We start from the raw sequence: 27,469 nt of genomic DNA, 5'->3' as shown, positions 1-27,469 counted from the left end.
TATAGTCAATATTTGAACCCGGATAGCCAGCTAACTTAACATTAGCTAACAAGCTAGAAACGAACCAAAACATTGTTTTGAAAGTTGCTTTTAATTGCCTGGTTTCCTAGATTGACATTTACTAAACTCAGTTTTAAACAGATGGGTTTATTGGTTTTAAAATACCCGTTATGCTATTTTGGACCATCAAGCTGCTCATGTCATGCAGCCTGTTGTTTTTGTGTTTCTACTTTTTCATAACGACAACGACAACTTTGATGTCAGACGACAATAGAATGTTCATGATGTCACCGTGACAACAGTCTACAGACATGTTGATAGACATGTTATAAACCAGACTTTAGTCTTGAAATCTTTGGTTGTTTACTACACTACATTACTCCCTCTGTTTAGCACATGGCCTCACATGTGAATCCTTAAAGAGATGGGTGGGGCTAAAGCTTGAGAGGGTGTGAACGATGCTGAATGGGGATTACAGTTTATCAACTTTCAAGGCAGAATAACTTTCCCATTGTTCCTCAACTGTAGTGTAGGATGTCTCTACTTTTATCCAATGTAAAAAAAAAAAAGAAATTTGATTTTTGCTACATAAGACCGAATCGAGCCAATCGGTCAGGTACGGTTAAATTTTAACCTGCACCATTAGACATTGAGGATAAGGTATATTTTAATTTAACCTGCACCATTGTTTCTGTGAATAATTGAGGTCTGAAAAAGGACATTTGAAAGACAGTGCAGGCATATGTTATATTCAATATGGGTTCCTAGGATCATATTACAAACTAAAAAAACAACAATATTCGTATAAAACGAGTTACATATTTTTAATTAATTATCCCTCCACAAAAAATCCATTATCACACAAAACAATTCAAAACCAATTTCTCACTTTTCAATGTTTTAAGATGTTGAGGCATACAGCATTATCTTAATAAATCACTTTTCCTACAGTCAGACTACTACTTAGAGTTGAAAATCTAATTATATTATCGGACAGGGTGTCATTAAGTACACTTGTTCACATTATTTCCTGTATGTGGCACAAAAATAACAAATAATATATCCACTTAAGCCCACGGCTAGGGCCATGGTAATATATCCACTGAATGGAGGCCATGGTAATATATCCACTGAATGGAGGCCATGGTAATATATCCACTGAATGGAGGCCATGGTAATATATCCACTGAATGGAGGCCATGGTAATATATCCACTGAATGGAGGCCATGGTAATATATCCACTGAATGGAGGCCATGGTAATATATCCACTGAATGGAGGCCATGGTAATATATCCACTGAATGGAGGCCATGGTAATATATCCACTGAATGGAGGCCATGGTAATATATCCACTGAATGGAGGCCATGGTAATATATCCACTGAATGGAGGCCATGGTAATATATCCACTGAATGGAGGCCATGGTAATATATCCACTGAATGGAGGCCATGGTAATATGTCCACTGAATGGAGGCCATGGTAATATATCCACTGAATGGAGGCCATGGTAATATATCCACTGAATGGAGGCCATGGTAATATATCCACTGAATGGAGGCCATGGTAATATGTCCACTGAATGGAGGCCATGGTAATATATCCACTGAATGGAGGCCATGGTAATATATCCACTGAATGGAGGCCATGGTATTATATCCACTGAATGGAGGCCATGGTATTATATCCACTGAATGGAGGCCATGGTATTATATCCACTGAATGGAGGCCCATGGCTAGAGCCATGGTAATATATCCACTTAGAGGACCATGGCTAGGCCCATGGTAATATATCCACTTAGAGGACCATGGCTAGGCCCATGGTAATATATCCACTTAGAGGACCATGGCTAGGGCCATGGTAATATATCCACTTAGAGGACCATGGCTAGGGCCATGGTAATATATCCACTTAGAGGACCATGGCTAGGGCCATGGTAATATATCCACTTAGAGGGCCATGGCTAGGGCCATGGTAATATATCCACTTAGAGGACCATGGCTAGGCCCATGGTAATATATCCACTTAGAGGACCATGGCTAGGGCCATGATAATATATCCACTTAGAGGACCATGGCTAGGGCCATGGTAATATATCCACTTAGAGGACCATGGCTAGGCCCATGGTAATATATCCACTTAGAGGACCATGGCTAGGGCCATGGTAATATATCCACTTAGAGGACCATGGCTAGGCCCATGGTAATATATCCACTTAGAGGACCATGGCTAGGGCCATGATAATATATCCACTTAGAGGACCATGGCTAGGGCCATGATAATCTGAAATATTTGAAAATAAAATAAATGATCACGGCACACACTTTAAGTGATCATCCCCACACAGAGTCAGCTTCTCTCCAGTGCAGAACAGAGTAACCAGCCAAAGACTAAAGATCATTTCCCAATGATCAAATTAAAAGTTTATTTTATTTGTTTAAATCCTCTCTAAGAACGGCTCTATTCATTCTTTCCATCAACTGGATTTCTGACAACTGATTCATTTAGTCTGGATTTATGGGGGGGGGGGGGGGGGTAAAACCAAGGAAACATGACACACTCACAAGATGGATGACAGCCTTTGGCTTTACTATTCCAAATCACAAATCTCAACACATTGAATCTCTATCCATGTGCGTATCAGCTACCAGTGGCAGAATGACAAGACAAACTTCCACTGGAATCTCTCGCGGGGCACAGCGCTTGTTTTGTGTCCGGGGGGGGGGGGATGTGGCATCTACGGTCTTCTAGGCGGAGCCGACCTGTGTGACGTGGCGTCTCCGATCTTCTAGGGGGAGCCGACCTGCGTGTGTGTTTCTGGTCTAGGGGGAGACAGAGCTGGCCTCCTGGTAGATGAAGGAGTAGAGGCTGATGTCAGGACGGCGGGTGAAGCAGCTCTGACACACTGAGCTGTAGTACTGACCCAGCAAACTGTACAGAGCCCCTATGAGACAGAGACAGAGACTATGTCAGATACATCATTCATTCACCAAACAACCACAGCAGAGAATCTAGCAGAGGGCAAATATTGACAAATATTATTGCAATTCTTGTTGATTTTACAGTTTGTGATTTAACAAAACGAATTGCTTACCAAAATTACATAATTCTATAACCAATATAGTAAGATGTATGCCTTTGCAATGTGCAAAATCCTGCATACATGTCAGTGTTGTATGTATAGAACACCAGACAGTGTTGTATGGATAGAACACCAGACAGTGTTGTATGTATAGAACACCAGACAGTGTTGTATGTCTAGAACACCAGACAGTGTTGTATGTCTAGAACACCAGACAGTGTTGTATGTCTAGAACACCAGACAGTGTTGTATGTCTAGAACACCAGACAGTGTTGTATGTACAGAACACTAGGCAGTGTTGTATGTATAGAACACCAGACAGTGTTGTATGTATAGAACACCAGACAGTGTTGTATGTATAGAACACCAGACAGTGTTGTATGTACAGAACACCAGACAGTGTTGTATGTACAGAACACCAGACAGTGTTGTATGTATAGAACACCAGACAGTGTTGTATGTACAGAACACCAGACAGTGTTGTATGTACAGAACACTAAGCAGTGTTGTATGTATAGAATTATAGAACACCAGACAGTGTTGTATGTATAGAACACCAGACAGTGTTGTATGTATAGAACACCAGACAGTGTTGTATGTTTAGAATTATAGAACACCAGACAGTGTTGTATGTCTAGAACACCAGACAGTGTTGTATGTATAGAACACCAGACAGTGTTGTATGTATAGAACACCAGACAGTGTTGTATGTATAGAATTATAGAACACCAGACAGTGTTGTATGTTTAGAACACCAGACAGTGTTGTATGTATAGAACTATAGAACACCAGACAGTGTTGTATGTACAGAACACCAGACAGTGTTATATGTATAGAATTATAGAACACCAGACAGTGTTGTATGTCTAGAACAACAGACAGTGTTGTATGTCTAGAACACCAGACAGTGTTGTATGTCTAGAACACCAGACAGTGTTGTATGTCTAGAACACCAGACAGTGTTGTATGTCTAGAACACCAGACAGTGTTATATGTCTAGAACACCAGACAGTGTTGTATGTACAGAACACCAGACAGTGTTGTATGTACAGAACACCAGACAGTGTTGTATGTACAGAACAATAGGCAGTGTTGTATGTATAGAACACCAGACAGTGTTGTATGTATAGAACACCAGACAGTGTTGTATGTATAGAACACCAGACAGTGTTGTATGTACAGAACACCAGACAGTGTTGTATGTATAGAACACCAGACAGTGTTGTATGTACAGAACACCAGACAGTGTTGTATGTACAGAACACTAGGCAGTGTTGTATGTATAGAATTATAGAACACCAGACAGTGTTGTATGTATAGAACACCAGACAGTGTTGTATGTATAGAACACCAGACAGTGTTGTATGTTTAGAATTATAGAACACCAGACAGTGTTGTATGTCTAGAACACCAGACAGTGTTGTATGTATAGAACACCAGACAGTGTTGTATGTATAGAATTATAGAACACCAGACAGTGTTGTATGTTTAGAACACCAGACAGTGTTGTATGTATAGAACTATAGAACACCAGACAGTGTTGTATGTTTAGAACACCAGACAGTGTTGTATGTTTAGAACACCAGACAGTGTTGTATGTATAGAACACCAGACAGTGTTGTATGTACAGAACACTAGGCAGTGTTGTATGTACAGAACACCAGACAGTGTTGTATGTACAGAACACCAGACAGTGTTATATGTATAGAATTATAGAACACCAGACAGTGTTGTATGTATAGAACACCAGACAGTGTTGTATGTATAGAACACCAGACAGTGTTGTATGTACAGAACACCAGACAGTGTTGTATGTATAGAATTATAGAACACCAGACAGTGTTGTATGTATAGAACACCAGACAGTGTTATATGTATAGAACACCAGACAGTGTTGTATGTATAGAACACCAGACAGTGTTGTATGTATAGAACACCAGACAGTGTTGTATGTATAGAACTATATGGTAGAGGGAGATCTGGTGTGAGCCAGGGGAATACAGTAGATATGACATGGTAATGTGGATAGGGAGATAGCGTGTGCCTTACCGACGCTGACGTGTCTCTGTGTGAGGGTTAGGGACATGGTAATGTGGATAGGGAGATAGCGTGTGCCTTACCGACGCTGACGTGTCTCTGTGTGAGGGTTAGGGACATGGTAATGTGGATAGGGAGATAGCGTGTGCCTTACCGACGCTGACGTGTCTCTGTGTGAGGGTTAGGGACATGGTAATGTGGATAGGGAGATAGCGTGTGCCTTACCGACGCTGACTTGTCTCTGTGTGAGGGTTAGGGACATGGTAATGAAAATAGGGAGATAGCGTGTGCCTTACCGACGCTGACGTGTCTCTGTGTGAGGGTTAGGGACATGGTAATGTGGATAGGGAGATAGCATGTGCCTTACCGACGCTGACGTGTCTCTGTGTGAGGAAGTAGTGCATGTCGTAGACGTCTTTCATCAGGGCGCTGTCACCAAAGGTGAAATAGGCCACGTCTCGGCCTGCCTCAGAGGCTGCCAGAATCTGGAGCAGAGCTGGAGGGGTGGGGGTGGCGAGATGTAGGGGGGAGAGAGAAGGACGGAGAGAGAGAGACGGAGAGACAGTGAGAGACATGGAGACAGAGAGAGAGAGAGAAAGAGGGAGAGAGAGAGAGAGAAACTGTCTATACAGGACCGATACTTTCTACAGAACCAGTACAAGACATGATACGAGGATCAGAGTAAACATGCTGAAGACAGCGACAACACAACCAGATTCAACCGGCGCCATTTAAACTGTCATATTACACACCTTGGCTCAGAATGAATGAAGAAATGACTAGAATACCCAGAGTCCCCCACTGAGGAGCCAGACTTAGTCACCGTGTGAGCAAGGGAAGGCAGGCTCTGGCCCCAGAACCTTGTGAATATTTCAGTAAGAGTCTGGAAATAAAGTCTGCTTTATTAATAAAGAAACCGTGACAGAGAGAGGCGACAGTAACGAGCTACGAATGCTGCTGAATAAACATCTGCGACGGTGGGGGGGGGGGCTGAAGCTTCTCCTTTCAGACTTTGCTTTCCTCCTTTTTTTTTACATTGTCATCACTCTTTCAACTTCCTTCTTTCACAATTAAAAGTCTGGGATGGAGCGATTCGAGAGAGAGTCCAGGTAAACAGAGGGGAACATTGGGCTATATAAAAGTGTCTCACAGCACCACTGGCTGCTAAGTGTTAGCGGTAGTTTAGCCTCACAGCACCACTGGGTGCTAAGTGTTAGCGGTAGTTTAGTCTCACAGCACCACTGGCTGCTAAGTGTTAGCGGTAGTTTAGTCTCACAGCACCACTGGCTGCTAAGTGTTAGCGGTAGTTTAGTCTCACAGCACCACTGGGTGCTAAGTGTTAGCGGTAGTTTAGCCTCACAGCACCACTGGGTGCTAAGTGTTAGCGGTAGTTTAGTCTCACAGCACCACTGGGTGCTAAGTGTTAGCGGTAGTTTAGTCTCACAGCACCACTGGGTGCTAAGTGTTAGCGGTAGTTTAGCCTCACAGCACCACTGGGTGCTAAGTGTTAGCAGTAGTTTAGTCTCACAGCACCACTGGGTGCTAAGTGTTAGCGGTAGTTTAGCCTCACAGCACCACTGGGTGCTAAGTGTTAGCGGTAGTTTAGCCTCACAGCACCACTGGGTGCTAAGTGTTAGCGGTAGTTTAGCCTCACAGCACCACTGGGTGCTAAGTGTTAGCGGTAGTTTAGCCTCACAGCACCACTGGGTGCTAAGTGTTAGCGGTAGTTTAGCCTCACAGCACCACTGGGTGCTAAGTGTTAGCGGTAGTTTAGCCTCACAGCACCACTGGGTGCTAAGTGTTAGCGGTAGTTTAGCCTCACAGCACCACTGGGTGCTAAGTGTTAGCGGTAGTTTAGTCTCACAGCACCACTGGGTGCTAAGTGTTAGCGGTAGTTTAGCCTCACAGCACCACTGGCTGCTAAGTGTTAGCGGTAGTTTAGCCTCACAGCACCACTGGGTGCTAAGTGTTAGCGGTAGTGCAGTAGTCTAGTGGTATCCTCCTCTGAGCCCCTGCCTGAGATTTTACCGTAATTCTGTTACCAAACTTTGCGTCTACACAGCTTTTCCCAGTAAATGTTCATAAAAAAAATGTACTGTATAAATGATTTCAAGTTAGTCCTTGTGCATAGAGTTGTACGGTTTGTTAAACTTTGAAATCAAAATGGTTTTATGTTTGGCATACATTCCTAAGTGAAAGATCGTGAGTCTCAGCGTAAATCCGTTAACGTGGAATTGCCCCTAGGTCTATAATGGATAGGTGGGCTGGGGCAGGCGATCAATTCCACTGTTAATGAAAAATATTAACGTTGTCAGTTGATCAATATGACGGGAGACAAATAGGCATTAAGTAAATAAATGTATTCCACAGCCAAGGCTAACGAGAGAAGGGCCAGTTCACACTAACAGGCAATGCGTCCCAAATGGCACCCTATTCGGTACACTACTTTTGGCCATGGCCCATAGGGTGTACACTACATTATAGGGAATAGGGTGCCATTTGGGACTCAAATCAGGGCCTGTTGAAAAGCGTGGCTTTTCAACTGGAGATTTAATCATATTCTCTCCTATACTCAACAGTTTGGACCACGTCGACACAGAAGAACGTTAAACAATTCATGGATTCTTTAAAATGTTTATTTTTTTTATTTTTAATAAGGTTTAAATAGCAAGTATTGTGATATGTGGTTGTGTTTTATTTCATTTTTTAACCTACCTTTAGTTCAATTCAAGTTGCCCTGGATGAGAACGGTGCTTAACTTGGGCCGGAACACGGTACGGGCACACAAAATGAGTACAGGCACGTTCAGTCCACCTCAAGAAGTGGATAAGAGTGGCTCCTAAATGACTAAAATGTAAATGTAACATCAGCCATTTTGAGTGAAGTGCTAATGTTGCCCCATGCTTACCTTTAAACCTAGCGTCTCCACCGAACACACCACAGCCCCAGTTTCCTGTAGCAACCGCAGAGAGATCCTGACTCCTCTCCCCTGGGCGGGAAAAGCCACAGTATGCCTAAAGGATCGAGCGGGGGGGGGGGGGGGGGAGAAAGATTTAGAACAAAACACAAAAAAAAAGACCAACCAAATTTCTCAGACAAGTGGGACCATGTAAATTGCACTGGTGAGAAATAAATCCTCAGTAATAAGTCCTCAGTTGGCTGGTCGATGCTGATGTGAGAATACGGATGTGACAGAATGTCAAGTCATCAGACCATGGCAGGCGCTGGGTGGCTGGGTACCAGCCAGTAGTAATGTGTGATGAGATCTCCTTGAACTACACTAAAGCCAGAAGGAGGCCTTTTGCTCCTCTGACGGCCGTTTCGCGCAGTCCCACGTCACCGGTTAGTGTAGTCCCACATCCCAGTTTAGTGTAGTCCCACATCCCAGTTTAGTGTAGTCCCACATCCCTGTTTAGTGTAGTCCCACGTCACCGGTTAGTGTAGTCCCACATCCCAGTTGAGTGTAGTCCCACATCCCAGTTTAGTGTAGTCCCACATCCCTGTTTAGTGTAGCGCCACATCCCTGTTTAGTGTAGCGCCACATCCCTGTTTAGTGTAGTGCCACATCCCTGTTTAGTGTAGCGCCACATCCCCGTTTAGTGTAGTCCCACATCCCTGTTTAGTCCCACATCCCTGTTTAGTGTAGTCCCATATCCCTGTTTAGTGTAGCGCCACATCCCTGTTTAGTGTAGCGCCACATCCCTGTTTAGTGTAGCGCCACATCCCCGTTTAGTGTAGTCCCACATCCCTGTTTAGTCCCACATCCCTGTTTAGTGTAGTCCCACATCCCTGTTTAGTCCCACATCCCTGTTTAGTGTAGCGCCACATCCCTGTTTAGTGTAGCGCCACATCCCTGTTTAGTGTAGTCCCACATCCCTGTTTAGTCCCACATCCCTGTTTAGTGTAGTGCCACATCCCTGTTTAGTGTAGCGCCACATCCCCGTTTAGTGTAGTCCCACATCCCTGTTTAGTCCCACATCCCTGTTTAGTGTAGTCCCACATCCCTGTTTAGTCCCACATCCCTGTTTAGTGTAGCGCCACATCCCTGTTTAGTGTAGCGCCACATCCCTGTTTAGTGTAGTCCCACATCCCTGTTTAGTCCCACATCCCTGTTTAGTGTAGTCCCACATCCCTGTTTAGTGTAGCGCCACATCCCTGTTTAGTGTAGCGCCACATCCCTGTTTAGTGTAGCGCCACATCCCTGTTTAGTGTAGCGCCACATCCCTGTTTAGTGTAGCGCCACATCCCTGTTTAGTGTAGCGCCACATCCCTGGTACGTTTCATAATGTAATCATGAGAACTCTAGTAGGATCCTATACATTGACACGTAAATGGAATATGTAACGTAATGTACTGGATACTGCCTGCCGGGCTTAAAGCTCGGCACATCATTCAATGTAATGGCACGCTGCGTGTCAACTAAAAGCCCCTGAAGAAAGATCCGGTTGGCCCCGAGTATAAACCATGCATTTTTAAAACGATCATTTAACAACTTCACATGTTGTTGAACAATTACACCTATCAGACCCTGCACTCATTTACATCGCTAAGGGAGGATTTTGACACGGATGGACTTGACACCCTCTAACATGACGTGAGGCACCTCAGCAAATTAAATTATGTATATACGAAGGGGTTCTGGACATCCATTTTCAGTTTCATCCCAAATGGCACCCTATTCCCTATATAGCGCACTACGGGACCTGGTGGAAAGTAGTGCACTATATAGGGAATAGGGTGCCATTTGGGATGTACCCTCCCCTGGAAGGCCAGAGGTAAATTCTAGGGTTTAAAAAGGGCAGATGGGACCGTTTCCTAAACAGCCCTCCAAAAACAGGATTGATCTCCTTGTTCGGGTTATTTTTCCACCTCCTGTCAGAACGGTCAGTTTCTCTCTGAAGTGAAATTGGACAACATCAACATTTCACATTGTCGTTTTCCCTATCGGAGAATATTACGTGAAGAAATGGATAAATAACTTTTTTATGATGTAATTAACCACCACGGTCAGGTTACTATTGTAAAAACAAAAATAATTAACAAAATAATAAATGTGTTGGCAATAACTTTACCGGTTAAACAAAAAATGTTGGATCAACTAATGCATGAAGTTGCAGAGATCGTAATGATACACGATAGCCTTAACTAGCTAATCATAGACATGATCCATTCCTGAATCAACAGCCAATGTTTATTATTGTTTACCTCAGAAGAACAGCGCACGTGAGTCATTTCAGATCACTTTACATTTGGCAGTAGTGATTACGAGATCATTGCGTTGTCTTTTGTCTGATTGTATGCAACGGCTAGACACCAACGCTATTAAAATCAACGTGACGAGACTAATTTGAACTTAAATGACAATTAAGGTTCTCGCTGATGCATATAATTTTTTTTTTTTTAAAGGGACACACACACACACACACACACACACACGGAAGATCAAAGCTTATAAATCAAAGAGCGGTAGCTGTATCCTGACACCCTCCCGACTTCCACTTTCATTAATATTACAGAACGTTCATATTTGTGTCTACAGTACAACGGAAGACAAAATGAATTTAAAAGCAGAAGCACTCCAGATACGAGAAGCAGAGAATGGGCGCTTCTCAAAGACGTAGCCAATTGTTTAAATACAGTATACACTAGTGACTCAAAGCCACAGAGCCACCGTCTTGGTTCTCTCCACCGAACCTTTGTAAAGAAGATTCTAGAAGCTATAGAAAAATGTTTTACATTAGTTTTTCCCCCACATTAAAAAAAAACCTTAATCCATACTGTTAAATTATATTATATGAGCGAAACTAACAAATATATATACAAAAATGTTCCTTAAGTATAACTTTTAGAGAGTAGTAAAATGCTACTAAAACAAAACACTTAAATACATTTTATTTTGATGTTGAAACACGTTGATTAAATACTGCAGAATCCCATTCATTCATATGGACTGCTTCTTCTGAGGAGTACCAATATGTCCGACCCGTGGCTTCAAAGCCTCTCATTGGCCCAATACATAGCATCAGCAATCCAGGGTTTATATACATCATTGACCCCAAACCAACACGACGAACTACGTTCAAGTTTTATAAATTGCCAAATGGTTACGTCACGTAAGGGTGTTTTGTACTTGTTTGTTCTACAGTAGTGGTAACTCAATAAGATGAGCATGGTTCGTGGCTGAAAGATTTGGGAGAATGATCCTAAAATGTTCATGCATTTTTTTTTTTTACTGACTGGAGTACATGAATGCACACTTTAGGATCACTCTCCCAAACCTCCAGCCACTGTGGTGGTTAATTTCTGTATTATCAAACGAGGAGAGTCAAACCTATCACACAAGTCAGAGTTATACGTAAACTGAATTTTTATTAGTGAGAGCTCTGCAATAGCGATGGCTGGTCGACGAACCACCCCCTCAGATGATTCGTTGAGAGCCACGACACAAAGGCTACTAAAATATTTTATAGCAAAGATCCAGCCCCTAGTCTACATAACAAACATCAGATGAGTGGAACGGGTCACAAGGTGAGACTTGAGGTAGAGTACCTTATGATAAGCTTTCGACCACACTATCTACCAAGAGAGTTCTCATCTGTATTATTCGTAGGCATCTATTTACCACCACAGAACGAGGCTGGCACTAAGACCGCTCTCAACCAACTCTATAAGGCCATAAGCAAATGCTCACCCAGAAGCAGCGCTCCTAGTGGCCGGGGACTTAAATGCAGGGAAACTTCAATCAGTTTTACCACATTTTTACCAGCACGTGCAACCAAAAAATAAATAATCCTAGACCACACTTTACTCCACACACAGAGATGCATATAAAGCTCCCTCGTCTTCCATTTGGCAAATCTGACCATAATTCTATCTTCCTGATTCCTGCTTACATGTAAAAACTAAAGCAGGAAGTACCAGTGACTCGCTCAATACGATGGTCAGATGACGAGGATGCTAAGCTATATGACTGTTTTACTAGCACAGACTGGAATATGTTCCGGGATTCATCCAATGGCATTGAGGAGAATACCAGCTCAGTCACCGGCTTCATCAATAAGTGCATCGATGACGTCGTCCCAACAGTGACTGTACATACATATCCCAACAAGAAGCCATGGATTACAGGCAACATCCGCATCGAGCTAAAGGCTAGAGTTGCCGCTTTCAAGGAGCGGGAGACTAATCCGGGCGCTTATAAGAAATCCCGCTATGCCCTCAGACGAACCATCAAACAAGCAAAGCGTCAATACAGGACTAAGATTGAGTCATACTACACCGGCTCTGATGCTCGTCAGATGTGGCAGGGCTTAAAAACTATTACGGACTACAAAGGGAAACCCAGACGCAAGCTGTCCAGTGAAGCTAGCCTACCAGACGAGCTAAATGCCTTTTATGCTTGCTTTAAGGCAAGCAACACTGATTCATGCACAAGTTCACCAGCTGTTTTGGATTACTGTGTATTAACGCTCTCGGTAGCTGATGTGAACAAAACCTTTAAACAGGTCAACATTCAAAGCCGCTGGGCCAGACGGATTACCAGGACGTGTACTCAAAGCATGTGCGGACCAACTGTCAAATGTCTTCACTGACATTTTCAACCTCTCCCTGACCGAGTCTGTAATATCTACATGTTTCAAGCAGACCACCATAGTCCCTGTGCCCAAGGAAGCGAAGGTAATCTGCCTAAATGATTACCACCCAATGGCACTCACATCTGTAGCCATGAAGTGCTTTGAAAGGCTGGTCACGGCTCACATCAACAGCATCCTCCTCTTTCAGGCAGAGAGTAACACCTGGCATACCCCTTTTAATCCACTGTATTGAAGAAGTGAAAGAGGGAAAGTGTGTTGTGTTCCTTTCACCTCTATAGTGGCATCCTGTTAAAACTAGGCCCAGCTACAGCTACACTTGATCCCTGAATCCACTTGTTTAAAAAATGCCTAATTTTCACCTAATTCTCTCATTCTGGAAATGAACCACATACTGTAGAGGGAAAACATGATAGTGGTTAGTTCGATAACTATTTTCACACAGATTGCCAGGGTCCAGTAAGCAACTAACGCGTTATAACTTGAAGAACGGCAAGGAGTCGAATACCAGTTAATACTATAGCGAATTAGTTAGGTTACTAACGTTAGCTCATCTGATGTTGTAACGTTAGCTGTCTGACTTTATTAGCCAGCTAATTTTCACACCATAAACTAAATTATTTGATCCGTTAAGTTGGCTAATGTTGCTCAACATTTCTCTGGTTAGCTAACGGAGAATTTGATCCATGCTAGCAAGATACTTAACACTGCTAATACTTGTTCCATCACACTTCTCTCTTTATCCCCTCACCTCAAACTTCCCAAATGCCAGTTGTTTTTCGGTTACAGCTCATGAAGTACGCTTCATCACCTTCTCACACCCGTCTCCGTGGTCAGGCTTCTCACCTAACGTTACCTCTTCGTTATCGTTCAGGGGACACACTGCTGTAACCTCACCCCGGTCTCCATGGTCAGGCTTCTCACCTAACGTTACCTCTTCGTTATCGTTCAGGGGACTGCTGTAACCTTCTCACCCCGGTCTCCGTGGTCAGGCTTCTTGGTCGAGGCTCCTTGGTCGAGTTACCACCGCTCCCCTCTGGTCGAGTTACCACCGGTGGAGTTACCACCGCTCCCCCTGGTCGAGTTACCACCAGTAGAGTTACCACCGCTCCCCCTGTCTAGTTACCACCGCTCCCCCTGGTCGAGTTACCACCGCTCCCCCTGGTCGAGTTACCACTGGTAGAGTTACAACCGCTCCACCCTGGTCGAGTTACCATCGCTCCCCCTGGTCTAGTTACCACCGGTCGAGTTACCACCGCTCCCCCTGGTCGAGTTACCACCTCTCCCCCTGGTCGAGTTACCACCGCTCCCGCTGGTCTAGTTACCACCGGTCGAGTTACCACCGCTCCCCCTGGTCTAGTTACCACCGCACCCCCTGGTCTTGTTACCACCGCTCCCGCTGGTCTAGTTACCACCGCTCCCCCTGGTCTAGTTACAACAACTCCCCCTGGTCTAGTTACCACCGCTCCCCCTGGTCTAGTTACTAACGCTCCCCCTGGTCTAGTTACCACCGCTCCCCTGGTCGAGTTACCACCGCTCCCCCTGGTCGAGTTACCACCGCTCCCCCTGGTCTAGTTACTACCGGTCTAGTTACCACCGCTCCCCCTGGTCGAGTTACCACAGCTCCCCCTGGTCGAGTTACCACCGGTAGAGTTACCACCGCTCCCCCTGTCTAGTTACCACCGGTAGAGTTACCACCGCTCCCCCCTGGTCGAGTTACCACCGGTAGAGTTACCACTGCTCCCCCTGTCTAGTTACCACCGCTCCCCCTGGTCTAGTTACCACCGCTCCCCCTGGTCGAGTTACCACCGCTCCCCCTGGTCGAGTTACCACTGCTCCCCCTGGTCGAGTTACCACCGCTCCCCCTGGTCGAGTTACCACTGGTAGAGTTACAACCGCTCCACCCTGGTCGAGTTACCATCGCTCCCCCTGGTCTAGTTACCACCGGTCGAGTTACCACCGCTCCCCCTGGTCGAGTTACCACCTCTCCCCCTGGTCGAGTTACCACCGCTCCCCCTGGTCTAGTTACCACCGGTCGAGTTACCACCGCTCCCCCTGGTCTAGTTACCACCGCACCCCCTGGTCTTGTTACCACCGCTCCCCCTGGTCTAGTTACCACCGCTCCCCCTGGTCTAGTTACCACCGCTCCCCCTGGTCTAGTTACAACAACTCCCCCTGGTCTAGTTACCACCGCTCCCCCTGGTCTACTTACTAACGCTCCCCCTGGTCTAGTTACCACCGCTCCCCTGGTCGAGTTACCACCGCTCCCCCCTGGTCGAGTTACCACCGGTAGAGTTACCACTGCTCCCCCTTTCTAGTTACCACCGCTCCCCCTGGTCTAGTTACCACCGCTCCCGCTGGTCTAGTTACCACCGCTCCCCCTGGTCTAGTTACAACAACTCCCCCTGGTCTAGTTACCACCGCTCCCCCTGGTCTAGTTACTAACGCTCCCCCTGGTCTAGTTACCACCGCTCCCCTGGTCGAGTTACCACCGCTCCCCCTGGTCGAGTTACCACCGCTCCCCCTGGTTGAGTTACCAGCGGTCTAGTTACCACCGCTCCCCCTGGTCGAGTTACCACCGCTCCCCCTGGTCTAGTTACTACCGGTCTAGTTACCACCGCTCCCCCTGGTCGAGTTACCACCGCTCCCCCTGGTCGAGTTACCACCGGTAGAGTTACCACCGCTCCCCCTGTCTAGTTACCACCGGTAGAGTTACCACCGCTCCCCCTGGTCGAGTTACCACCGCTCCCCCTGGTCGAGTTACCACCGCTCCCCCTGGTCGAGTTACCACCGGTAGAGTTACCACCGCTCCCCCCTGGTCGAGTTACCACCGGTAGAGTTACCACTGCTCCCCCTGTCTAGTTACCACCGCTCCCCCTGGTCTAGTTACCACCGCTCCCCCTGGTTGAGTTACCACCGGTAGAGTTACCACTGCTTCCCCTGGTCGAGTTACCACCGGTCGAGTTACCACTGCTCCCCCTGGTCTAGTTACCACCGCTCCCCCTGGTCTAGTTACCACCGCTCCCCCTGGTCGAGTTACCACCGCTCCCCCTGGTCGAGTTACCACCGCTACCCCTGGTCGAGTTACCACCGCTCCCCCTGGTCGAGTTACCACCGGTAGAGTTACCACTGCTCCCCCTGGTCGAGTTACCACTGCTCCCCCTGGTCGAGTTACCACTGCTCCCCCTGGTCGAGTTACCACTGATCCCCCTGGTCGAGTTACCACTGCTTCCCCTGGTCGAATTACCACCGGTCGAGTTACCACCGCTCCCCCCTGGTCGAGTTACCATCGGTAGAGTTACCACTGCTCCCCCTGGTCTAGTTACCACCGCTCCCCCTGGTCTAGTTACCACCGCTCCCCCTGGTCTAGTTACCACCGCTCCCCCTGGTCGAGTTACCACTGCTCCCCCTGGTCGAGTTACCACCACTCCCCCTGGTCGAGTTACCACCGGTAGAGTTACCACCGCTCCCCCTGTCTAGTTACCACCGCTCCCCCTGGTCGAGTTACCACCGGTAGAGTAACCACCGCTCCCCCCTGGTCGAGTTACCACCGGTAGAGTTACCACCGGTAGAGTTACCACCGCTCCCCCCTGGTCGAGTTACCACCGGTAGAGTTACCACTGCTCCCCCTGTCTAGTTACCATCTCTCCCCCTGGTCTAGTTACCACCGCTCCCCCTGGTCGAGTTACCACCGGTAGAGTTACCACCGCTCCCCCCTGGTCGAGTTACCAACGGTCGAGTTACCACCGCTCTCCCCTGGTCGAGCTACCACCGGTAGAGTTACCAGTGCTCCCCCTGGTCGAGTTACCACCGGTAGAGTTACCACTGCTCCCCCTGTCTAGTTACCACTGCTCCCCCTGGTCTAGTTACCACCGCTCCCCCTGGTCGAGTTACCACCGCTCCCCCTGGTCGAGTTACCACCGCTCCCCCTGGTAGAGTTACTACCGTTCCCCCTGGTCTAGTTACCACCGTTCCCCCTGGTCTAGTTACCACCGCTCCCCCTGGTCGAGTTACCACCGCTCCCCCCTGGTAGAGTTACCACCGGTAGAGTTAACACCGCTACCCCTGGTTGAGTTACCACCGGTAGAGTTACCACTGCTCCCCCTGTCTAGTTACCACCGCTCCCCCTGGTCTAGTTACCACCGCTCCCCCTGGTCGATTTACCACCGCTCCCCTGGTCGAGTTACCACCGCTCCCCCTGGTCGAGTTACCACCGGTAGAGTTTCCACCGCTCCCCCCTGGTCGAGTTACCACCGGTCGAGTTACCACTGCTCCACCTGGTCGAGTTACCACCGGTCGAGTTACCACCGCTCCACCCTGGTCGAGTTACCACCGGTAGAGTTACCACTGCTCCCACTGGTCGAGTTACCACCGGTAGAGTTACCACTGCTCCCCCTGTCTAGTTACCACCGCTCCCCCTGGTCGAGTTACCACCGCTCCCCCTGGTCGAGTTACCACCGCTCCCCCTGGTCGAGTTACCACCGCTACCCCTGGTCGAGTTACCATCGGTAGAGTTACCACTGCTCCCCCTGGTCTAGTTACCACCGCTCCCCCTGGTCTAGTTACCACCGCTCCCCCTGGTCGAGTTACCACTGCTCCCCCTGGTCGAGTTACCACCGCTCCCCCTGGTCGAGTTACCACCGCACCCCCTGGTCGAGTTACCACCGCTCCCCCTGGTCACTGCTACCTCTGGTCGAGTTACCACCGCTCCCCCTGGTCGAGTTACCACAGCTCCCCCTGGTCGAGTTACCACCGGTAGAGTTACCACCACTCCCCCTGGTCGAGTTACCACCGCTCCCCTTGGTCGAGTTACCACCGCTCCCATCTGGTCGAGTTACCACCGGTGGAGTTACCACCGCTCCCCCTGGTCGAGTTACCACCAGTAGAGTTACCACCGCTCCCCCTGTCTAGTTACCACCGCTCCCCCTGGTCGAGTTACCACCGGTAGAGTTACCACTGCTCCCCCTGGTCGAGTTACCACTGGTAGAGTTACAACCGCTCCACCCTGGTCGAGTTACCACCGGTAGAGTTATCACCGCTCCCCCTGGTCGAGTTACCATCGCTCCCCCTGGTCTAGTTACCACCGGTCGAGTTACCACCGCTCCCCCTGGTCGAGTTACCACCTCTCCCCCTGGTCGAGTTACCACTGCTCCCCCTGGTCTAGTTACCACCGGTCAAGTTACCACCGCTCCCCTGGTCTAGTTACCACCGCACCCCCTGGTCTTGTTACCACCGCTCCCCCTGGTCTAGTTACCACCGCTCCCCCTGGTCTAGTTACCACCGCTCCCCCTGGTCTAGTTACTAACGCTCCCCCTGGTCTAGTTACCACCGCTCCCCTGGTCGAGTTACCACCGCTCCCCCTGGTCGAGTTACCACCGCTCCCCCTGGTTGAGTTACCAGCGGTCTAGTTACCACCGCTCCCCCTGGTCGAGTTACCACCGCTCCCCCTGGTCTAATTACTACCGGTCTAGTTGCCACCGCTCCCCCTGGTCGATTTACCACCGCTCCCCCTGGTCGAGTTACCACCGGTAGAGTTACCACCGCTCCCCCTGTCTAGTTACCACCGGTAGAGTTACCACCGCTCCCCCCTGGTCGAGTTACCACCGGTAGAGTTACCACTGCTCCCCCTGTCTAGTTACCACCGCTCCCCCTGGTCTAGTTACCACCGCTCCCCCTGGTCGAGTTACCACCGGTAGAGTTACCAGCGCTCCCCCCTGGTCGAGTTACCACCGGTAGAGTTACCACTGCCTCCCCTGGTCGAGTTACCACCGGTCGAGTTACCACCGCTCCCCCCTGGTCGAGTTACCATCGGTAGAGTTACCACTGCTCCCCCTGGTCTAGTTACCACCGCTCCCCCTGGTCTAGTTACCACCGCTCCCCCTGGTCGAGTTACCACCGCTACCCCTGGTCGAGTTACCACCGCTCCCCCTGGTCTAGTTACCACCGCTCCCCCTGGTCGAGTTACCACCGGTAGAGTTACCACTGCTCCCCCTGGTCGAGTTACCACTGCTCCCCCTGGTCGAGTTACCACTGCTCCCCCTGGTCGAGTTACCACTGCTCCCCCTGGTCGAGTTACCACTGCTTCCCCTGGTCGAGTTACCACCGGTCGAGTTACCACCGCTCCCCCCTGGTCGAGTTACCATCGGTAGAGTTACCACTGCTCCCCCTGGTCTAGTTACCACCGCTCCCCCTGGTCTAGTTACCACCGCTCCCCCTGGTCGAGTTACCACTGCTCCCCCTGGTCGAGTTACCACCGCACCCCCTGGTCGAGTTACCACCGCTCCCCCTGGTCACTGCTACCCCTGGTCGAGTTACCACCACTCCCCCTGGTCGAGTTACCACCGCTCCCCCTGGTCGAGTTACCACCGCTCCCCTTGGTCGAGTTACCACTGCTCCCCTCTGGTCGAGTTACCACCGGTGGAGTTACCACCGCTCCCCCTGGTCGAGTTACCACCAGTAGAGTTACCACCGCTCCCCCTGTCTAGTTACCACCGCTCCCCCTGGTCGAGTTACCACTGCTTCCCCTGGTCGAGTTACCACCGGTCGAGTTACCACCGCTCCCCCCTGGTCGAGTTACCATCGGTAGAGTTACCACTGCTCCCCCTGGTCTAGTTACCACCGCTCCCCCTGGTCGAGTTACCACCGCTCCCCCTGGTCGAGTTACCACCGCACCCCCTGGTCGAGTTACCACCGCTCCCCCTGGTCACTGCTACCCCTGGTCGAGTTACCACCACTCCCCCTGGTCGAGTTACCACCGCTCCCCCTGGTCGAGTTACCACCGCTCCCCTTGGTCGAGTTACCACTGCTCCCCTCTGGTCGAGTTACCACCGGTGGAGTTACCACCGCTCCCCCTGGTCGAGTTACCACCAGTAGAGTTACCACCGCTCCCCCTGTCTAGTTACCACCGCTCCCCCTGGTCGAGTTACCACCGCTCCCCCTGGTCGAGTTACCACCGGTAGAGTTACCACTGCTCCCCCTGGTCGAGTTACCACTGGTAGAGTTACAACCGCTCCCCCCTGGTCGAGTTACCACCGGTCGAGTTATCACCGCTCCCCCTGGTCGAGTTACCATCGCTCCCCCTGGTCTAGTTACCACCGGTCGAGTTACCACCGCTCCCCCTGGTCGAGTTACCACCTCTCCCCCTGGTCGAGTTACCACCGCTCCCCCTGGTCTAGTTACCACCGGTCGAGTTACCACCGCTCCCCCTGGTCTAGTTACCACCGGTCGAGTTACCACCGCTCCCCCTGGTCTAGTTACCACCGGTCTAGTTACCACCGCTCCCCCTGGTCGAGTTACCACCGCTCCCCATGGTCTAGTTACCACCACTCCCCCTGGTCGAGTTACCACCGGTAGAGTTACCACCGCTCCCCCTGTCTAGTTACCACCGCTCCCCCTGGTCGAGTTACCACCGGTAGAGTTACCACCGCTCCCCCTGGTCGAGTTACCACCGGTAGAGTTACCACCGCTCCCCCCTGGTCGAGTTACCACCGGTAGAGTTACCACTGCTCCCCCTGTCTAGTTACCATCTCTCCAACTGGTCTAGTTACCACCGCTCCCCCTGGTCGAGTTACCACCGGTAGAGTTACCACCGCTCCCCCCTGGTCGAGTTACCACCGGTAGAGTTACCACTGCTCCCCCTGTCTAGTTACCACCGCTCCCCCTGGTCTAGTTACCACCGCTCCCCCTGGTCGAGTTACCACCGGTAGAGTTACCACCGCTCCCCCCTGGTCGAGTTACCACCGGTAGAGTTACCACTGCTTCCCCTGGTCGAGTTACCACCGGTCGAGTTACCACCGCTCCCCCCTGGTCGAGTTACCACCGGTAGAGTTACCACTGCTCCCCCTGTCTAGTTACCACCGCTCCCCCTGGTCTAGTTACCACCGCTCCCCCTGGTCGAGTTACCACCGGTCGAGTTACCACCGCTCCCCCCTGGTCGAGTTACCATCGGTAGAGTTACCACTGCTCCCCCTGGTCTAGTTACCACCGCTCCCCCTGGTCTAGTTACCACCGCTCCCCCTGGTCGAGTTACCACCGCTCCCCCTGGTCACTGCTACCCCTGGTCGAGTTACCACCACTCCCCCTGGTCGAGTTACCACCGCTCCCCCTGGTCGAGTTACCACCGCTCCCCTTGGTCGAGTTACCACTGCTCCCCTCTGGTCGAGTTACCACCGGTGGAGTTACCACCGCTCCCCCTGGTCGAGTTACCACCAGTAGAGTTACCACCGCTCCCCCTGTCTAGTTACCACCGCTCCCCCTGGTCGAGTTACCACCGCTCCCCCTGGTCGAGTTACCACCGGTAGAGTTACCACTGCTCCCCCTGGTCGAGTTACCACTGGTAGAGTTACAACCGCTCCCCCCTGGTCGAGTTACCACCGGTCGAGTTATCACCGCTCCCCCTGGTCGAGTTACCATCGCTCCCCCTGGTCTAGTTACCACCGGTCGAGTTACCACCGCTCCCCCTGGTCGAGTTACCACCTCTCCCCCTGGTCGAGTTACCACCGCTCCCCCTGGTCTAGTTACCACCGGTCGAGTTACCACCGCTCCCCCTGGTCTAGTTACCACCGGTCGAGTTACCACCGCTCCCCCTGGTCTAGTTACCACCGGTCTAGTTACCACCGCTCCCCCTGGTCGAGTTACCACCACTCCCCCTGGTCGAGTTACCACCGGTAGAGTTACCACCGCTCCCCCTGTCTAGTTACCACCGCTCCCCCTGGTCGAGTTACCACCGGTAGAGTTACCACCGCTCCCCCCTGGTCGAGTTACCACCGGTAGAGTTACCACCGCTCCCCCCTGGTCGAGTTACCACCGGTAGAGTTACCACTGCTCCCCCTGTCTAGTTACCATCTCTCCAACTGGTCTAGTTACCACCGCTCCCCCTGGTCGAGTTACCACCGGTAGAGTTACCACCGCTCCCCCCTGGTCGAGTTACCACCGGTAGAGTTACCACTGCTCCCCCTGTCTAGTTACCACCGCTCCCCCTGGTCTAGTTACCACCGCTCCCCCTGGTCGAGTTACCACCGGTAGAGTTACCACCGCTCCCCCCTGGTCGAGTTACCACCGGTAGAGTTACCACTGCTTCCCCTGGTCGAGTTAACACCGGTCGAGTTACCACCGCTCCCCCCTGGTCGAGTTACCATCGGTAGAGTTACCACTGCTCCCACCGGTCTAGTTACCACCGCTCCCCCTGGTCTAGTTACCACCGCTCCCCCTGGTCGAGTTACCACCGCTACCCCTGGTCGAGTTACCACCGCACCCCCTGGTCTAGTTACCACCGCTCCCCCTGGTCGAGTTACCACCGGTAGAGTTACCACTGCTCCCCCTGGTCGAGTTACCACTGCTCCCCCTGGTCGAGTTACCACTGCTCCCCCTGGTCGAGTTACCACTGCTCCCCCTGGTCGAGTTACCACTGCTTCCCCTGGTCGAGTTACCACCGCACCCCCTGGTCGAGTTACCACCGCTCCCCCTGGTCACTGCTACCCCTGTTCGAGTTACCACCACTCCCCCTGGTCGAGTTACCACCGCACCCCCTGGTCGAGTTACCACCGCTCCCCCTGGTCACTGCTACCCCTGTTCGAGTTACCACCACTCCCCCTGGTCGAGTTACCACCGCTCCCCCTGGTCGAGTTACCACAGCTCCCCCTGGTCGAGTTACCACCGGTAGAGTTACCACCACTCCCCATGGTCGAGTTACCACCGCTCCCCTTGGTCGAGTTACCACTGCTCCCCTCTGGTCGAGTTACCACCGGTGGAGTTACCACCGCTCCCCCTGGTCGAGTTACCACCAGTAGAGTTACCACCGCTCCCCCTGTCTAGTTACCACCGCTCCCCCTGGTCGAGTTACCACCGCTCCCCCTGGTCGAGTTACCACCGGTAGAGTTACCACTGCTCCCCCCTGGTCGAGTTACCACCGGTCGAGTTATCACCGCTCCCCCTGGTCGAGTTACCATCGCTCCCCCTGGTCTAGTTACCACCGGTCGAGTTACCACCGCTCCCCCTGGTCTAGTTACCACCGGTCGAGTTACCACCGCTCCCCCTGGTCTAGTTACCACCGGTCTAGTTACCACTGCTCCCCCTGGTCGAGTTACCACCGCTCCCCATGGTCTAGTTACCACCACTCCCCCTGGTCGAGTTACCACCGGTAGAGTTACCACCGCTCCCCCTGTCTAGTTACCACCGCTCCCCCTGGTCGAGTTACCACCGGTAGAGTTACCACCGCTCCCCCCTGGTCGAGTTACCACCGGTAGAGTTACCACCGCTCCCCCCTGGTCGAGTTACCACCGGTAGAGTTACCACTGCTCCCCCTGTCTAGTTACCACCGCTCCCCCTGGTCTAGTTACCACCGCTCCCCCTGGTCGAGTTACCACCGGTAGAGTTACCACTGCTTCCCCTGGTCAAGTTACCACCGGTCGAGTTACCACTGCTCCCCCTGGTCTAGTTACCACCGCTCCCCCTGGTCTAGTTACCACCGCTCCCCCTGGTCGAGTTACCACCGCTCCCCCTGGTCGAGTTACCACCGCTCCCCCTGGTCGAGTTACCACCGGTAGAGTTACCACTGCTCCCCCTGGTCGAGTTACCACTGCTCCCCCTGGTCGAGTTACCACTGCTCCCCCTGGTCGAGTTACCACTGATCCCCCTGGTCGAGTTACCACTGCTTCCCCTGGTCGAATTACCACCGGTCGAGTTACCACCGCTCCCCCCTGGTCGAGTTACCATCGGTAGAGTTACCACTGCTCCCCCTGGTCGAGTTACCACCGCACCCCCTGGTCTAGTTACCACCGCTCCCCCTGGTCGAGTTACCACCGGTAGAGTTACCACTGCTCCCCCTGGTCGAGTTACCACCACTCCCCCTGGTCGAGTTACCACTGCTCCCCCTGGTCGAGTTACCACTGCTCCCCCTGGTCGAGTTACCACTGATCCCCCTGGTCGAGTTACCACCGCACCCCCTGGTCGAGTTACCACCGCTCCCCCTGGTCACTGCTACCCCTGTTCGAGTTACCACCACTCCCCCTGGTCGAGTTACCACCGCACCCCCTGGTCGAGTTACCACCGCTCCCCCTGGTCACTGCTACCCCTGTTCGAGTTACCACCACTCCCCCTGGTCGAGTTACCACCGCTCCCCCTGGTCGAGTTACCACAGCTCCCCCTGGTCGAGTTACCACCGGTAGAGTTACCACCACTCCCCATGGTCGAGTTACCACCGCTCCCCTTGGTCGAGTTACCACTGCTCCCCTCTGGTCGAGTTACCACCGGTGGAGTTACCACCGCTCCCCCTGGTCGAGTTACCACCAGTAGAGTTACCACCGCTCCCCCTGTCTAGTTACCACCGCTCCCCCTGGTCGAGTTACCACCGCTCCCCCTGGTCGAGTTACCACCGGTAGAGTTACCACTGCTCCCCCCTGGTCGAGTTACCACCGGTCGAGTTATCACCGCTCCCCCTGGTCGAGTTACCATCGCTCCCCCTGGTCTAGTTACCACCGGTCGAGTTACCACCGCTCCCCCTGGTCTAGTTACCACCGGTCGAGTTACCACCGCTCCCCCTGGTCTAGTTACCACCGGTCTAGTTACCACTGCTCCCCCTGGTCGAGTTACCACCGCTCCCCATGGTCTAGTTACCACCACTCCCCCTGGTCGAGTTACCACCGGTAGAGTTACCACCGCTCCCCCTGTCTAGTTACCACCGCTCCCCCTGGTCGAGTTACCACCGGTAGAGTTACCACCGCTCCCCCCTGGTCGAGTTACCACCGGTAGAGTTACCACCGCTCCCCCCTGGTCGAGTTACCACCGGTAGAGTTACCACTGCTCCCCCTGTCTAGTTACCACCGCTCCCCCTGGTCTAGTTACCACCGCTCCCCCTGGTCGAGTTACCACCGGTAGAGTTACCACTGCTTCCCCTGGTCAAGTTACCACCGGTCGAGTTACCACTGCTCCCCCTGGTCTAGTTACCACCGCTCCCCCTGGTCTAGTTACCACCGCTCCCCCTGGTCGAGTTACCACCGCTCCCCCTGGTCGAGTTACCACCGCTCCCCCTGGTCGAGTTACCACCGGTAGAGTTACCACTGCTCCCCCTGGTCGAGTTACCACTGCTCCCCCTGGTCGAGTTACCACTGCTCCCCCTGGTCGAGTTACCACTGATCCCCCTGGTCGAGTTACCACTGCTTCCCCTGGTCGAATTACCACCGGTCGAGTTACCACCGCTCCCCCCTGGTCGAGTTACCATCGGTAGAGTTACCACTGCTCCCCCTGGTCTAGTTACCACCGCTCCCCCTGGTCTAGTTACCACCGCTCCCCCTGGTCGAGTTACCACTGCTCCCCCTGGTCGAGTTACCACCACTCCCCCTGGTCGAGTTACCACCGGTAGAGTTACCACCGCTCCCCCTGTCTAGTTACCACCGCTCCCCCTGGTCGAGTTACCACCGGTAGAGTTACCACCGCTCCCCCCTGGTCGAGTTACCACCGGTAGAGTTACCACCGCTCCCCCCTGGTCGAGTTACCACCGGTAGAGTTACCACTGCTCCCCCTGTCTAGTTACCATCTCTCCCCCTGGTCTAGTTACCACCGCTCCCCCTGGTCGAGTTACCACCGGTAGAGTTACCACCGCTCCCCCCTGGTCGAGTTACCAACGGTCGAGTTACCACCGCTCTCCCCTGGTCGAGCTACCACCGGTAGAGTTACCAGTGCTCCCCCTGGTCGAGTTACCACCGGTAGAGTTACCACTGCTCCCCCTGTCTAGTTACCACTGCTCCCCCTGGTCTAGTTACCACCGCTCCCCCTGGTCGAGTTACCACCGCTCCCCCTGGTCGAGTTACCACCGCTCCCCCTGGTAGAGTTACTACCGTTCCCCCTGGTCTAGTTACCACCGTTCCCCCTGGTCTAGTTACCACCGCTCCCCCTGGTCGAGTTACCACCGCTCCCCCCTGGTAGAGTTACCACCGGTAGAGTTAACACCGCTACCCCTGGTCGAGTTACCACCGGTAGAGTTACCACTGCTCCCCCTGTCTAGTTACCACCGCTCCCCCTGGTCTAGTTACCACCGCTCCCCCTGGTCGATTTACCACCGCTCCCCTGGTCGAGTTACCACCGCTCCCCCTGGTCGAGTTACCAACGGTAGAGTTTCCACCGCTCCCCCCTGGTCGAGTTACCACCGGTCGAGTTACCACTGCTCCACCTGGTCGAGTTACCACCGGTCGAGTTACCACCGCTCCCCCCTGGTCGAGTTACCACCGGTAGAGTTACCACTGCTCCCACTGGTCGAGTTACCACCGGTAGAGTTACCACTGCTCCCCCTGTCTAGTTACCACCGCTCCCCCTGGTCGAGTTACCACCGCTCCCCTGGTCGAGTTACCACCGCTCCCCCTGGTCGAGTTACCACCGCTACCCCTGGTCGAGTTACCATCGGTAGAGTTACCACTGCTCCCCCTGGTCTAGTTACCACCGCTCCCCCTGGTCTAGTTACCACCGCTCCCCCTGGTCGAGTTACCACTGCTCCCCCTGGTCGAGTTACCACCGCTCCCCCTGGTCGAGTTACCACCGCACCCCCTGGTCGAGTTACCACCGCTCCCCCTGGTCACTGCTACCCCTGGTCGAGTTACCACCGCTCCCCCTGGTCGAGTTACCACAGCTCCCCCTGGTCGAGTTACCACCGGTAGAGTTACCACCACTCCCCCTGGTCGAGTTACCACCGCTCCCCTTGGTCGAGTTACCACCGCTCCCATCTGGTCGAGTTACCACCGGTGGAGTTACCACCGCTCCCCCTGGTCGAGTTACCACCAGTAGAGTTACCACCGCTCCCCCTGTCTAGTTACCACCGCTCCCCCTGGTCGAGTTACCACCGCTCCCCCTGGTCGAGTTACCACCGGTAGAGTTACCACTGCTCCCCCTGGTCGAGTTACCACTGGTAGAGTTACAACCGCTCCACCCTGGTCGAGTTACCACCGGTCGAGTTATCACCGCTCCCCCTGGTCGAGTTACCATCGCTCCCCCTGGTCTAGTTACCACCGGTCGAGTTACCACCGCTCCCCCTGGTCGAGTTACCACCTCTCCCCCTGGTCGAGTTACCACTGCTCCCCCTGGTCTAGTTACCACCGGTCGAGTTACCACCGCTCCCCTGGTCTAGTTACCACCGCACCCCCTGGTCTTGTTACCACCGCTCCCCCTGGTCTAGTTACCACCGCTCCCCCTGGTCTAGTTACCACCGCTCCCCCTGGTCTAGTTACAACAACTCCCCCTGGTCTAGTTACCACCGCTCCCCCTGGTCTAGTTACTAACGCTCCCCCTGGTCTAGTTACCACCGCTCCCCTGGTCGAGTTACCACCGCTCCCCCTGGTCGAGTTACCACCGCTCCCCCTGGTTGAGTTACCAGCGGTCTAGTTACCACCGCTCCCCCTGGTCGAGTTACCACCGCTCCCCCTGGTCTAATTACTACCGGTCTAGTTACCACCGCTCCCCCTGGTCGAGTTACCACCGCTCCCCCTGGTCGAGTTACCACCGGTAGAGTTACCACCGCTCCCCCTGTCTAGTTACCACCGGTAGAGTTACCACCGCTCCCCCCTGGTCGAGTTACCACCGGTAGAGTTACCACTGCTCCCCCTGTCTAGTTACCACCGCTCCCCCTGGTCGAGTTACCACCGGTAGAGTTACCACCGCTCCCCCCTGGTCGAGTTACCACCGGTAGAGTTACCACTGCCTCCCCTGGTCGAGTTACCACCGGTCGAGTTACCACCGCTCCCCCCTGGTCGAGTTACCATCGGTAGAGTTACC

General features: G+C 52.2%; 1 protein-coding gene across 2 annotated transcripts in view; it reads right to left on the bottom strand.

Moving 5' to 3' along the window:
• Window positions 1–803: 803 nt before the first annotated feature.
• parga (poly (ADP-ribose) glycohydrolase a) overlaps window positions 804–27,469 on the bottom strand; it is a 108,809-nt gene continuing 82,143 nt past the window's right edge. For both annotated transcript variants that reach the window (XM_036956361.1, XM_036956360.1), the window contains 3 exons: window positions 8,029–8,134; window positions 5,488–5,616; window positions 804–2,945 (listed from right to left, as the gene is read on the bottom strand). In XM_036956361.1, the coding sequence (XP_036812256.1) occupies window positions 2,824–2,945; window positions 5,488–5,616; window positions 8,029–8,134 (357 nt within the window). In that variant the 3' untranslated portion in view covers window positions 804–2,823. The remainder of the gene's footprint in view (window positions 2,946–5,487; window positions 5,617–8,028; window positions 8,135–27,469) is intronic.

Source organism: Oncorhynchus mykiss, chromosome 20 (assembly GCF_013265735.2).
Source record: "Oncorhynchus mykiss isolate Arlee chromosome 20, USDA_OmykA_1.1, whole genome shotgun sequence".
NCBI classification, from domain to species: Eukaryota; Metazoa; Chordata; class Actinopteri; order Salmoniformes; family Salmonidae; genus Oncorhynchus; species Oncorhynchus mykiss.
This window is presented reverse-complemented; position numbering and strand designations above follow the sequence as displayed.